The 13,855-nt window shown below is 43.9% G+C and overlaps 1 protein-coding gene across 1 annotated transcript in view; it reads left to right on the top strand.

Annotated features, from left to right (window-relative positions):
* The first annotated feature begins 10,818 nt into the window (after positions 1-10,818).
* The window catches only part of DYTN (dystrotelin), a 54,315-nt gene continuing 51,278 nt past the window's right edge, over positions 10,819-13,855 (top strand). The window contains exon 1 of the mRNA XM_032594493.1: positions 10,819-10,877. Within this exon, the coding sequence (XP_032450384.1) occupies positions 10,859-10,877 (19 nt within the window). The 5' untranslated portion in view covers positions 10,819-10,858. The remainder of the gene's footprint in view (positions 10,878-13,855) is intronic.

Below are 13,855 nucleotides of genomic sequence, written 5' to 3'. Positions count from 1 at the left end.
TACTCTCACGTCCTGGTGATTGGTCCGGGGGCAGGCATGGGATCCAGTTTTGTGCATTGACACAATAAGAAGTCTTCTGGAGGTGTGTGGGAGGCAGACAGGGTTGGAGATGAATAAACGGCATATGGAAAGAAAGCACTTGGGCTTCCACCTACTTCCTTCCTGCTTAAAAATTTGCTCTTCTATCAGGATAGAATGCTTGCAGCTTGGGCAGCCATTTTGTGGCCATGAGGAGACACATCACCAGTATGGTGCCACCAGGAAGGTGGTTGTATGGAAAGAGAAAAAGCCTGGCACCTGGGACTGAGACCTTGATGAATTAAAAGAGCCTCTGAACCAACTCTGGGCCAACTTCAGAATTTCTGTCAAATGAACAATGAACAACTTTATGGCTTAGGCCCCTGTTAGTTGTTAGCCAATGAATATATACATATATATATGACCATATACACTTACGGCCAACAGCTATGTAACCTGATAGAGAAATATCTTTCAATTGACTATTTGTCTCAGAGGAACAAATAAGAAATGGATTTATATAATTTAAACAACTGACTTCTCCCACTCAGCCAAGCTCAAAACCTTTATTGACTCCTATATTTGTAATATTCTTCCTAATCCCAGTTAGTAAATGCCTCGTTTGGTCCTAGACCTGTGTTTTCCAACATTAGCATGTATCATAATCATCTTTTTAAACAGATTGCTGGGCTTTACCTCCAGAGTCTCTGATTCAGTAGGTCTCAGGTAGAGCCTAAGAATTTGCATTTTTAGCAAATTCTTAGGTGATGCTGCTGATCTGGGGAAGCACACTTGGACGGACACTGCCTAGCCTACAGACAGTCACATCCTAAGTCAGCCATATCCCCAGTTCCCTCCACTCACCTACACCCCAGACAGTTGAGTCTGAATTTCATTTTCTGACCACAGGATTCCTCTCCATACTCACCGGTAAATTGTTCTAGGTCTCCTTGATGCTCTCCAAACTGGTCCGCCACGATCCTGTGAGCCTTAGGCTTCTGGCCTGCCTGCTTTTACTTATACCATTTGCCCTGCCTGGAGTGTCCCCAAACCTGACCTCATTGAAGCCTCTTTGGGTCTCACACAGTGGGTGGCCTTCCCTCTCTTGACCAAATCCTTCTTTCTTTCTTTTTATCTCGGAGAGAAAAAAATTGTGGGACTTCAACACCTAGAAAGAGGTTAAAGAGCCTTTTTCCTCCCTCTGTACTCCCTACCAGGTACAAGAGGGGGATAACATCCCACATAACTGTCATTTGCTCCTTTGCTGGCGTTAACACGAACATGTTTAACTCTAAAATTGCCTTGGCCCAGAGCCCAACGTTCACTCATTCTGCAGAGGACACAGAAACGTTATTCAGGCTTATGGCTGAGCTACTGGAAGCTAAACCAGTAACCCTCCCAGGAGTAAGTGCTTGCTGCATCCTTCACATTAATTTCCTCTGGGCAGAAACTATGAGCCCACGGACACATCTGACCACCACTTTCTCCCTTCACTGGTACAAAGAAGAGTGATTTCTATACAAAGGGTCCATAAGCAAGGTTTTTGCAGAATGCACGCAGTCTCCTCCCTTCTCACAGGTGTACTACCTATCCCCGGGACAGTGGCCACAAACTGGAATGTGTCTTGCTCAAGAACAACATGCAACGGTCACACTCAAGTAATGCTACCAGGCAAGTTTTCATCCTCGGTGCCCAACAACTACCCATTGTGAGCTCTCAGTCCCTGTGCTGACTTGACCTATCAGCGGTATCTGACATGGTTGATAATTTACCTCTCTCTGGTACCTTTCACTTGCCTTCAGGGCATGACTCTCTCTTGGCTTTCTTCCTATGTAATCTCCATGAAGCGCCTCACTTTTTCCTCAGTATCCTTTGCTGACTCTTCCTCTTATCCCTTCACAAGGGTGGAGAGACTCTGAGGACCTGCCCTCGGTTGTCTTCTCTCTACCTACACTCATCTATTAGTGATCCTAACCAGTCCCATGACTTTACAAGCCATCTATATGTAAGTAATTCCCAAGACTGTATCAGCAGGGTGTCATTGTTTCCAAACCTCAGGTTCATCTATGCTGCTTAATATTTCCAGTCAAACGGCTAATCGGCAAAGAAACTATCAAGTCCCAAATATGTTGGGGCGGGGCCCCGGGCTCTGCGCTCTTCCAGAGCCCTTTCTCCACTGTGGCGTGGCCCTGTCCAAGAAAGGGAAGGGGAAGCCACCGAACGTGTCCCCGGCGGAGGTCCAACCCAAAGACTGGCCCGTCCTCTGCAGGCCCAAGTGTCGGGGCAGTCCGCCTCCACGTTTACCCGAGCCCAGCCAACTCGGTCACAGTTGAAGTTCCTGGTGCCCGTGTTGGACTCGCGACCGCGTCCCCACGCATCACACCTTCGTTAGCCGGGCAGGCCCTGGTGACAGGTCGCGCACAGCGCAGCGCGGGAAGACCTTCTCGGCGAGCGCTCTTCAGGTTCACCAGCGGACGCACACCGGGGAGAAGCCTTTCGTGTGGAACATTCGCGGGCGATCTTGTACCATCAAAGGCAACCTGAAGGTGCACATAGGACGCATGGGGCCAACAGCAGCTCGGCACGCCCCGGGGGGAAGGAGGCTGGCCATCCAGGACACCCGGCCTCTGTTAGGAACTGATGAGAAGAGAGTCCCCGAGAGGTTTCCCAAGGAAACCCTGGCCCCCGCATGGAACGTGGGCCCTGTCGTCTGGAGCCAGTACAGCACCGTGCTCGGGGGAGGTCTGGCCGTGACGACCAATGAAATCTCTGTGATCCGGAGTGGTGGCATCCCGGCCCACAATGGGGCTTGCTGCCTTGGGGACAACACCAATGTCTCCACGATGGGTGGCTCCCAGTCGGCTATCAGCGTCCAAGTGGAAACCCCGGGCGCTGCGGACAGCCTTCCCAAACCCCAGTTCCCTCACTTTCGGAAGAAAACAGGATTGCAGGCCTCTATGCTCTAGGAGAACCCTTGTTGAAGCAGAAGGGCCGGGAGAATGACCCGGCTAGAACTGTACTTCCTTTTCCTTTTTATTTTTCCTTTTTAAAAGAACCCATCCCTTCCTGTGTGTTTTCTTACTGATGTGCAAATGATGTTTTTACAGTTGCGATCACAGCCTCAGGCAAGGCTTACAATCAAATGTTATGTTGCTTGGCAAAATAAAATAAAATAAAATAAAATAAAATAAAATTGAAAAAATTGAAAAAATAAAAAAAATTGGAAAAATATTGAAAAACATACAAAAAAATAACACCCCAAAATGAAAAAATACAAACCACAACAAAAACAGACTAGATTTTTTTTTTTTTTTTTTTTTTTTTTGGAAAGAAGCAGGTCTTGCAAAGTAGCTTTGTTACTTTTAACAAACTGTATGCATAAAAACCTTTGTACAACCTAGAGCAACTGTTTCCAAAGACTGTTCCCTTATTTCAAGCTGGAACTTACTGACCCAGAGTGGAAAAGACAACTGTTAGCCTAATTGGGGGCTGGGGATGGGGGGGGTACTATATACTTCCCTGGTGACTGACTATATGCGCATCCATGGACAAGATCGGTCATCTTTAGAGTCTTTTTTTATATAACCCCCAACACTGCACCCATCTTTTTTTTTTTTTTTAACTAAGGTGGTAGAATTTCAAAATTCCTTCAACCTTGGAACCTTAAATAGGATGATTTAAAATTTTTCTAAGTTTATTTATTTTTGAGAGAGACAGAGACAGCGTGAGCGGGCAGAGAGAGAGAGGGAGAGAGAGAATCCCAAGCAGGCTCTGCACTGTCAGCATGGAGCCCGATGTGGGGCTTGAACTCACAAACCATGAGATCATGACCTGAGCTGAAACCAAGAGTCAGATGCTTCACCGACTGAGCCACCCAAATGCCCCTGGCCTGATTTTAGTCCTTAGGGAGTCAGTGTGTGTTGCTGCTTTATCGAAATACAGTTCAGTTGGAGCCCCAAACATACTTCCTATGCTTTCCAGATGCTTCCTTCCTGAGCCACCAGAAGAGGACCCTCAGCTGACTTAATTTGGTTCACGTGTGCCTACCCTGTTGAAAAACTGGGTTTTCATTCTTGAAGAAACTCATGGGAAGGCATGTTTCTTATAGGTTCACAGACTAATTTGCACGAAAATGTCCTTGGTACGACTTAAGCCAAGTAATTATGAAGATTGTTTTGAGTATTTCATGAAGGCTACGAAGTTGAAACAGGTAAGTCATGGGTGTGAAAGCTTTCATTGGTCTGCCTCGTTTATTTTTATTTTTGTAGCCATCATTTCTATTTTCCTATTTTATGACCGCTCAAGTGTTCTGACGCCTTGTCTTCAACCTGAGTTGGTGCGGTGGGAGTGACTGGACATTTAAGATATCTTTACGGGTCTTTGTTTTAAACTCCCCCCTTGCGTATATGTAATATGCAGCAAATGAGGACACATTGCTCTAGTGGATGAACAAGAGAGAAGAAAGAAACCTTAATTTCTGAGTGGAGAAGTCTCCTATGTGGAAAAGTAGATCAAGACTGTTATCAAAAGTTTGTCTTCGTTATTGCACTTTCTTACGATCCCCCCCCCAAATTTTTTTTGCCACATTGTGCCTTTCCTACTGGAATTGTAAATTGAATACAATTTTAGCACCTGCTTACACTGTGAAGTGGATATTGTCATATTGAATGTATGATCTATGGAGAAACCCCTGTAGTCTTACCTGCTGATGCTGTGTTGATGGAGGATACCTTTTGGATGGTTTTTTTCCCTTCCCTCCCCACCCCCCAGGATGTTTTTGATCCCTGTCTTCTAAATTCTGACAATATTCATTATTAATTTTTTGAAGTATGAAAGAAAAGGAAAACCAGTGAGTGTCTAAGGAGGTGGGAAGGTTACTACAAGGGTGACATTACCTCGGTAGAATCCACCACCAAAGCCTATGCTTCATCTTTGCAAGGTTAGAGGTATAGTTTGCAGGCACCAGTAGTGACCTTCACATAAGCGAGAACAAGACTGATGATGGAACAAGAATGCCACTTTATAAATCTTAGAGTCAAAATAGAACTACCAAGGATACCAGATGTCCGTAGCTCTGACAGTGAGTTCCCTTCCTGTGCAAGCTAGATGGAGGCAAGGTAACAATCCGAAGTCTTAGTCAGAACAAGGAAAAGGATTCAGATGTTTTGGAAATCGGATGGCCTGAAACTCTAACTTTCATCTCCATAAGAAAGCCATATACGATACAGGCTGGTTGAGATGGGCAGGGTGCCCTCTTTCTGCTTGGTGCCAGTCTCTCTTGATTTATTTTTTCTTGAGTGCTTATGATAGGTGATGCAGTGCGGGAAGCAAGCACTGAGGACACAAAGCATAATTCTGCTCCCAGTTCTGAGCTGAGGGGTTTCCTCAGCACAAAGCAAGACTCCTACTCCAGCTGGGTGTTCTACAATTTAGCTCAATTCTGACACTATCTACCTGGAGATAAGATCAGATCTCACAGGTGAAGAGCTGTCTTACAAGACTGCCCCCCCCCTCCGCCACCACCCCACTTAGGTACCAATCAAGTTGTCACCTGTGCTTCTGACCAACCAGCTTACAGATCAGAGGTCACAACAACCCTCTCCCTGGGTTCAATTAATTTGCTAGAGGGGCTCACAGAATTCAGAGAAACATTTTACCTACCAGATTACCAGTTTATTACAAAAGGATATGTAACTCAGGAGCCAGATGGAAGGGCAGGGTATGTGGAAAGGGCACCAAGCTTCTGCACTCTGTCCAGTGCACCACTCACCCCAGATCTCCACGTGTTCACCAATCCATGAGCTCTCCGAACCCCACCATGTTGGGATTTTCTGGAAGCTTCGTTGCATAGGAATGAGTGATTAAATCACTGGCCATTGGTGATTAATTCCATCTCTAGCTCCTCTCCCCCCCCCCAAACCAGGGGTAAAGACTTAAAATTTGGTTCCCCTGGCAACCAGTCCCCTCTTTTAGAAGGGGCCAATAATTGCCTTGTTTGCATAACAAAAGGTATGTTAACCCTCTCATCCCTTAGGAAATCTCAAGGGTTTTAACAGCTCTATATGCCAGGAAGACAAAGACCACATATATATTACTTATTATAAATCATAATGTCACACAGGGACAGACAAGAGAAAAGGGCTCTTGTTCCCACCTTTGAGGAGCTTGCTTTCTATTAGAGAAGAAAAATAATAAGCCAGTTAACCAGTTAATATAAAAAACCAAGATGACCACAGTTTGTGCTTGCTTATAAACTATGAATCAAGTAGAGTGATGTATTGAAGCCAGTTGAGATGGGGGGGGGAGGGGTCATGAAAGACCTCAGCGAAGCCTGAAGGATGAGTTTGCAGCCTGTGATCAGTGTCTCCCCTTCTACCCACCCCCACCCATCTCTGGAAAACACCATTCTACTCTCTGTAACTATGAGGTCAACTTTTCTTCTTGTTTTTCAAAAAAGCCCGCATGTAAGTGAGATTGGGTGGTATTTGTCTTTGTGCCTGGCTTACCTCACTTAGCACAATATCCTCCAAGTTCATCCTTCTCGTCGCAAAGGGCAGGATTTCCTTCTTTTTGAAGGCTGAATAAAACTCTATTGTATATACATACCACAAAGTCTTTACTCATTCATCCACTAATCAACACTTAGGTTGTTTCTATATCTTGGTGACTGTGAGTAATGCTGCAGTGAACATATGAGTGCAGATATCTCTTTGAGATACTGATTTTATTTCCTCTGGGTATATACCCAGAAGTAGGATTGCCGGATCATATGGCAGATCTATTTTTAATGTTTCTGAGAGATCTCCGTATTGTTTTCCGTAATGGCAGTACCAATTCACATCCCTACCAACGGCACACAAAGTGTTCCCTTTTCTCCATTCTAATCTGAGTCGATTTTCATAACAATTTTTCCTTGAAGTTGTTCATGCGTATGTAAATATGTGTACAAAGCCATCCTGTGATTTACGTAAGGGACTACGTACACATGTTAGGGTGCAAGGTGTCAAGCCCCTTCTTTCTCTCTTGGGAGTTAGAGTCTTCGCATGTATGTGCAAAAAGCTGTCAGATAGAGGGTGAACAGAACCCTGGCTGCCTCAAAAATCAGTCCCCGTGCGCAATAAGCAATGGTCACCCAGTCTCTGGTCGGTGTGCAGCCTGCTATGTCCAAACCAGGGCATGCTGGGATTGTGCGGGAAGTTTGAACCCTCTGCCTCCCTGCTTCCTCAGGGTGGCGCTGCTCTGTTTCAGGAGGCAAAGAATATCAATTATACATTATGATTTACGGGACCTACTGTCATATGCCAGCGAAAAATGCCCCCTCGCTGAGGATCTATGGAGTAGTACAATCACAGTAACTGGCTTTGATTTATAACCCAAAACATCCTATGAAAAAGAAAAAAATCTTACTGTGACCAAGTCTACCTGAGCCTGAACCGGGAGGTGCAACAGTTAACTAAACCTTTCCAGAAGTAAGTGAAACCAAAACAGTCCTGGGAGCCCTCAGCCTGTCCCAAACCAGCCAGCCTTGCAGCTCAGACTATCAGTTGCTCATGCTCACGTGCTTACGTTACTTTCCGACAAACCGTGGTTCATTTGTATGTACTTAAATACTTGTCTGTTCAATGATGTCATTTTGACTGGAACTTTGGACATTTTTTTGTTGTTGGTGGTGGCGCTACGATTCTTGAGCCACATAATTAATCAACACCAGAGGGCTGCTCAGATCTCAACAGTGCAGCGTTTAGTAAAACATCCCTCTATCACCAATACCTCTGATACTATATTCCTCGATCCAGACATAGTGGAACATGAACCTCGTAAGTACGATTTCAGCTTTGAATCTACAACACGCAAAAGACAGAGATTTCACGTGAGAGAAACTTACTCTCTTCCCACATTGTCTTATCTGTTCCCAGAAAAATCAATGTAATTTATCTATGAAAAGGCAAATGGCGGGTTGATTTTTTCCCTCCTCTTGATCCACGTGAGCCCCATTGTTAATCAGTTTTTCATTCTTTATTTTTTTAAACACAGAGTCAATTTTATTCTTTTTTTTAATGTTCATTTATTTTTGAGGGAGAGAGAGAGAGAAGGAGGGAGAGAGCATGAGTGAGGGAGGGGTAGAGAGAGAGGGAGACAGAGAATCTCTGACAGTGCAGAGCCTGATGCGGGGCTCATATTCCTGAACCAAATCGTGAGATCATGACCTGAGCCAAAGTTGGAGGCTTAACCAACTGAGCCACCCAGGCGCCCCCATTTTTCATTCTTTAAAACGTCCCAAGTTTGAGTTTAAGAAACCAATAGTGTGACACTAATACTTTTCAAAAAGACAGGAATACATTGACTATCCTTGGATATCACACTTTTGAAAACTGATTTTTACAATGAGATATTCTGGAGTGGATTCATGACCACTTGTCATAATTGTTTTGAGTGCCTCGGTTGGGACCATGGACTCCCAGACATTCTGGCTCTTCAGGGCAGAGAAGTAATATACTCATAAAGTAATATACCCATGCTTTGGGTTCTAACCCTTTTGAAAGGCATGTTAAAATCAGCTCTTTATTTCCCCGGCAGTCTGAAAACATTAGTAAAGTTCTAATATTTGGTTCCTGAGACGTCATTTTTTAAAAATTTATAAAATCGTGTTAGGATTCCAACAGGTTTATTTTTCATCTGAATTTCTTAAAAAGTAAAGACATTTTCAGGTGCTACTCAAAACTTCAGAGGAAATGTGTACTTGTGACAAATCATTCCCATTTTGAAGACCTGCGTTATATTTGGTGACTTTTAAACTGTGTAGCAATACCTCTGAATTTATAAAAGAGTTAATCAAATGAATTAGATTTCATTCCCAGGTCACTCTTATCTGGGATGGCCAGTAAGGTGGCCATTAGCTGGGATGTGGAGGCTTTTTTACCGGTTCATAATCTCTACGGCAACCCCTGCTCTCCATAGCACCCAGAAGACGCTTTACTTGCCTCTCCTACGCATGAAAGTAATGCAGAAATAGCCATTGAAACAGAGATGTAGGAGTAGCCTTAAATTATTCAAGATCTTTATTACTAATGAATGCACTCTGTGAGGCCTTAAAAAGGGTGCAACCTCAATGTCATTGTTTTACAGGCAATTGCTGCGCAGTCAGAACAAGACATCAGCTCTCCGTAGGAATGCCACGTCTGGAAATCTGTTATGACTCAGCTTTTCCCTCTTTCAAAACTGCCGAGTAACCTATACGGACTGTTTGCTAAACTGCTTCTTCCATAAAGTCCGAAAGGTAAGGAGCTGACGGGAAGGTGGATCAATTTCATCTCCAGCTGTACTGTTGATGGTACAGGAGGCTGAAGCCTTCTCACCTACCTGGGGGTTTTAGGAAGAGCTCAAGGGAGCAGTTGTATGCCCCCAAGGAGTTCTAATCTGATTGCCCTTGCTAGAACTTTTCAAAACAAATCTTACTTGAATATATTTGGAACTTTCCTAGTTTGGGGCAAGTCAGGGATGATCACTATCGCTGTCATTTTAAATAACTTATGCAATCAATTTTTGTTTGCAAAACTGTGCCATTAAATAACTCATTCATTAGAAGAGGAGGAAAGTGCTATTTAAATTTAATTGTCATGCAACTTTAAATTCTTTTTTATGTTTATTTATTTTTGAGACAGAGACAGAGCCTATGTAAGTGGGGGAGGGTCAGAGAGAGAGAGGGAGACACAGAATCCAAAGCAGGCTCCAGGCTCTGAGCCATCAGCACAGATCCAACACGGGGCTCAAACCCACGAACCGGGAGATCATGACCTGAGCCAAAGTGGGACGCTCAACCAACTGAGCCACCCAGGCACCCCAATTGTCATGTAACTTTAAAAAACAGTTCTCAACTGCTTATGTTAAAAAATGGGTTTTTGGGGAGCCTGGGTGGCTCAGTCGGTTAGGCGGCCGACTTCGGCTCAGGTCATGATCTTGCGGTCCGTAAGTTCGAGCCCCGCGTCGGGCTCTGTGCTGACAGCTCAGAGCCTGGAGCCTGTTTCAGATTCTGTGTCTGCCTCTCTCTGACCCTCCCCCGTTCATGCTCTGTCTCTCTCTGTCTCAAAAATAAATAAAAGTTAAAAAAAATTTTTTTTTTAAAATGGGTTTTTTTCTTAGAACTGTGTAAGGTTTCTTATAGCATAATCCATTAACCTATTCTTTTTGTTGTAAGTTCAAAGATATAGATATATATATATATATGTATATTTATATTTATATGTAGTCTGAACAATAGTTGCAACATGAAACAGCAGGTAGCTAATTGACTACTCTCTTTAAAATAAAACATCAATTGAAATCTGTGTTCAATACTCATATATGCATATTTGTGATAAGGTGTTCAAATGGATAGTATTTGTCAGAAATTTAATACATCGATTATTTAGTATAGAACTGCTAGAAGCTTAAGCATTGAGAGCTTCAAATTTTGTCCTTAAAAATTCAAGTAAATTTGCATTTTCTTGAAATGAGAATCTAGTCTCCTGCTAAAATTATAATGCCTCAAAAGTTCTAAGTATTCACATATTAGTCTCAGAAGCTGTTCTCAATTTCTGAGGTACAGCTCCGAATCCCTACAGACGTGGCCAGTATAAGAAGCCTCTACCCCTATAGTCCTTATTTTTATTCTCCAAGGAGAGTACACAGGCTCTCTGAACACCTTTTACTCATTGCTTCACAGGGGAAATGGCTTTGCTCAGCGGTCTTTTTGTTTTTCCCCCCTTTCCCCTTCCACTGCGAAACCTTTCTGCTTAAAATACGGATTTATTTCCAGTTCCAGGGGTCCTCTTACCAACTGCCATTCTAAGAAATTCCTGAAATGGATCCAGATAAACAAGGTGAGTACTATTGTCGAGGTTCTGAGCACAGTCTGTAAAAAAAAAATTAGGCACAGATGCTGTATTTTCAGACCTCTGAGTTACAGAACAGTAGACGTTTGGCATCTGGCTGAAAAAGAAACTAGTGGGTGATTGAAAAGATATTCTTTCTTTTTTTTTTTCAAACAGAAATTCATAACGTATGGAAGAGAGTTTAGTCTCTTGTCCCCAAAGCACCAAAAGTAATTTAACAAAAGATTTGTTCTCCATATAATTACACTTTAAATTGCTATTCACATATAGCTTGTCTTATGTTTGTATATTTTCTTGTTTACTGTTAAAATGACATCCTTGTACCTATTTTAATGTCAGGGGTAAGTTCACAGTATTATGGGGGCCCAAAGTTGGGGGAAAGGTCTCACAGCTGTCACTATATAAATATTTGATAAATGGGTATGGGGACACCAGTGACCCTTTCTACCAATATTTCTGAATGCCAAGGTAGGCCCAGGACTGGCTTGTGACATTTTTATTGCTGAATCGAGTTTCAGCCCTATTCTGCTACCTGAAATGTAGAGTGTTAACTTCACTTGCTTTACGTAAACTTCGGTCATATCTCAAGTGATTTATCTAAAACGACATATGGATGAGTCAAATCATCTTTGGGGTCCCCAAATCGAAGCCCTCATTGTAATAAGCTTCATACGAAGAGGTAGATAACCCGTTCAAAGCCCGACGTTCTCTCCCTAAAGGGATGCCTCCCGAGTTTAGTGTCACCAGAATCCCCTGGAGCCTTTGTTAAAGTGCCACGCTCCACCCCCAGAGTTTGTGACTCAGTAGGTCTGGGCTGGGGTCTGAGAACACGCGTGTCTAACAGGCTCCCAGGCGGAAGCTGCTTGCTGGAAGCCCTGAGGACCACCGGCCAAAAATCTCTCTTTCTGGATCACCGCACTAGAGATGATGCACAGCTGAAAGATAGGTTTTTGCATTCTGTCTCAGCAGACACATTGATGTGCTGACACGTATTGATCTGGCTAAGCAAAAATAAGAATCGTTTAAAGCAACACGTGTTTCCCAAATTGCTTCCATGAACAAGACCATATGTAGCTTGTATTATTATTTCTTTAAGCATCTACAACTACTCTCTTCATAGCTTTGAGCCTGAGACGTCAAGCGATTTCTTCCTTTCTTGAGTTTTCTCCCACCAGCAGGAAAGCCAAAAAAAAAAAAAAAAAAAGCCTTTAGGAAGCAGAGCTGGTAGTGAATCACCTGGGATACTCATTCATTTGCCACGCTGTATTCTGTCACAGCTTGCCGCGCTGTGCTGCATAACTTCATCAGAGGACACTGCAAAATGCAATCTGACAGGAGTGCGCTGGGCCAGATGGTAGGGCAGCTATAGAATCGCTCTTGCACCCATGACAGCATCTGGGAACCCGCAGAGCCCCTAGTTTGCTGATTTTCGATATTCCCTTGTTGCATCGGAGTGGAGCCAGGGCACAAAAACTGGCCAGTTTCCAGAAGGAAAGACAATGTTGGGCGTTACATTTTTGTAAAACTATTTCCACACCGTGATGGCTGCTCTCAGTTTGTTTTCCTTCTCCAGATTATAGGGCAGAGGGGTTTCTGACTTCTCCATACTCCAACACTGGACTCATCTGAAAACTGGAAAACATTTTCCAAACATAGGGAAATATTAAATAACAAAAGATTTAGCACAAATTGTAGCTTCTTTGATATCGTTGCATCTGTTCAAAAAAGGGGCGGGCGGAGGGAGATGTGGAGAGTTCATAGGATTGCTTGTGTAATGACGTTTTAAGGCACATTTACCTGAGGTAAATGGCTTCCGCTCGTGATCGTATATCGATCACTGAATTCGTGTACGTTCCAGGAGAGGCTTTTGGTGGCTCTAACCCCCGAAGGGTGGATCTGACCTCGTTCAGCACCATAAGCCCCTCAGTGGTTTAGCATAGTGCCTGGCACTCCGTATCCATATATGCAACAGCTAGAACTTTCCCCCCACAACCCTCCAGGGCACGAAACATTATCTTCTCAACCAAAACCAGGGCATTGTAGCTTGGTAGGCAGTTCAGATCCAGTTAAGTTTGGGAAGGAGCCATGCCTTAAAGACAGACAAAAACTTCTAAGCTTCTTATGCTGAACATCCCATCCGAAGTATTCAGAATTTCTTGTACAGGAATGAGCCTCTCGCCCTCTTCGGGAAAAAGAGAACCGTAAGTAGAGCAACCGTGAAATCAAGATTGGTTCTCAAGGCAAGGCAGAGTCCGGAACGTGTGTATGGGCCAAGGAGGAAGAGTTAGGAGAGAGGATGAAGTAGAGAATTCAGGAAGTGAGGGATCCAGGTGGTGTTTGGTTTAACAAAGTCCGTCTCCAAGGGAACTTGTTCCTCCGGCCACCCAGCACCCATTCGGCTTTCTTCTGGTGAACGAATGCCCCTACTCTGCTTTAGAAGAACAACTTGCCCTTGATCTTGGACCGTGAAATGATATACGTGTAGATTCAAACTCTCCCGTTTCCATGGGTGGCTTTGGTTCTTTAATGGACCTTTCATACGAAGGCCTGAGTGGGCTGACTTCAGGGTGGCCCCTTCAACACAAAGAAGCCGTTAAATCTTCCGAAAAGAGTTTACACCTGGGAACACACACCGGAATGGACGTGGAGACATTGCCTTTTCATCCTTTAAGTCCTTCCACTTCTGCAAGAATAAGGAGAAATTTAATATCACCCTAAATTGTCCTGCCACATATGTTTGAATCGATGAAATCCATGGAATGGGCCCTTGTTTTGTTTGCTCCGGGGCCTACCTAGCAGGGGCCAGCGAGCTGCCTGTTTCTATCACAATCACGCCTTGAGCACACATACCTATTTATCTGCTGAAGAAAGTGAAGATCAAAACGTGGACTCATTCCTGCCCCCCCGCAAAAAAGGACTTAGTCGTGGCTCCACACCTTTCTCTTCTCCACCGCACTGTGAAATGG

Source organism: Lynx canadensis, chromosome C1 (assembly GCF_007474595.2).
Source record: "Lynx canadensis isolate LIC74 chromosome C1, mLynCan4.pri.v2, whole genome shotgun sequence".
In the NCBI taxonomy this organism is placed as follows: domain Eukaryota; kingdom Metazoa; phylum Chordata; class Mammalia; order Carnivora; family Felidae; genus Lynx; species Lynx canadensis.
Note: the sequence above shows the minus strand (reverse complement) of the source record. Positions and strands in the feature narration are given on the sequence as shown.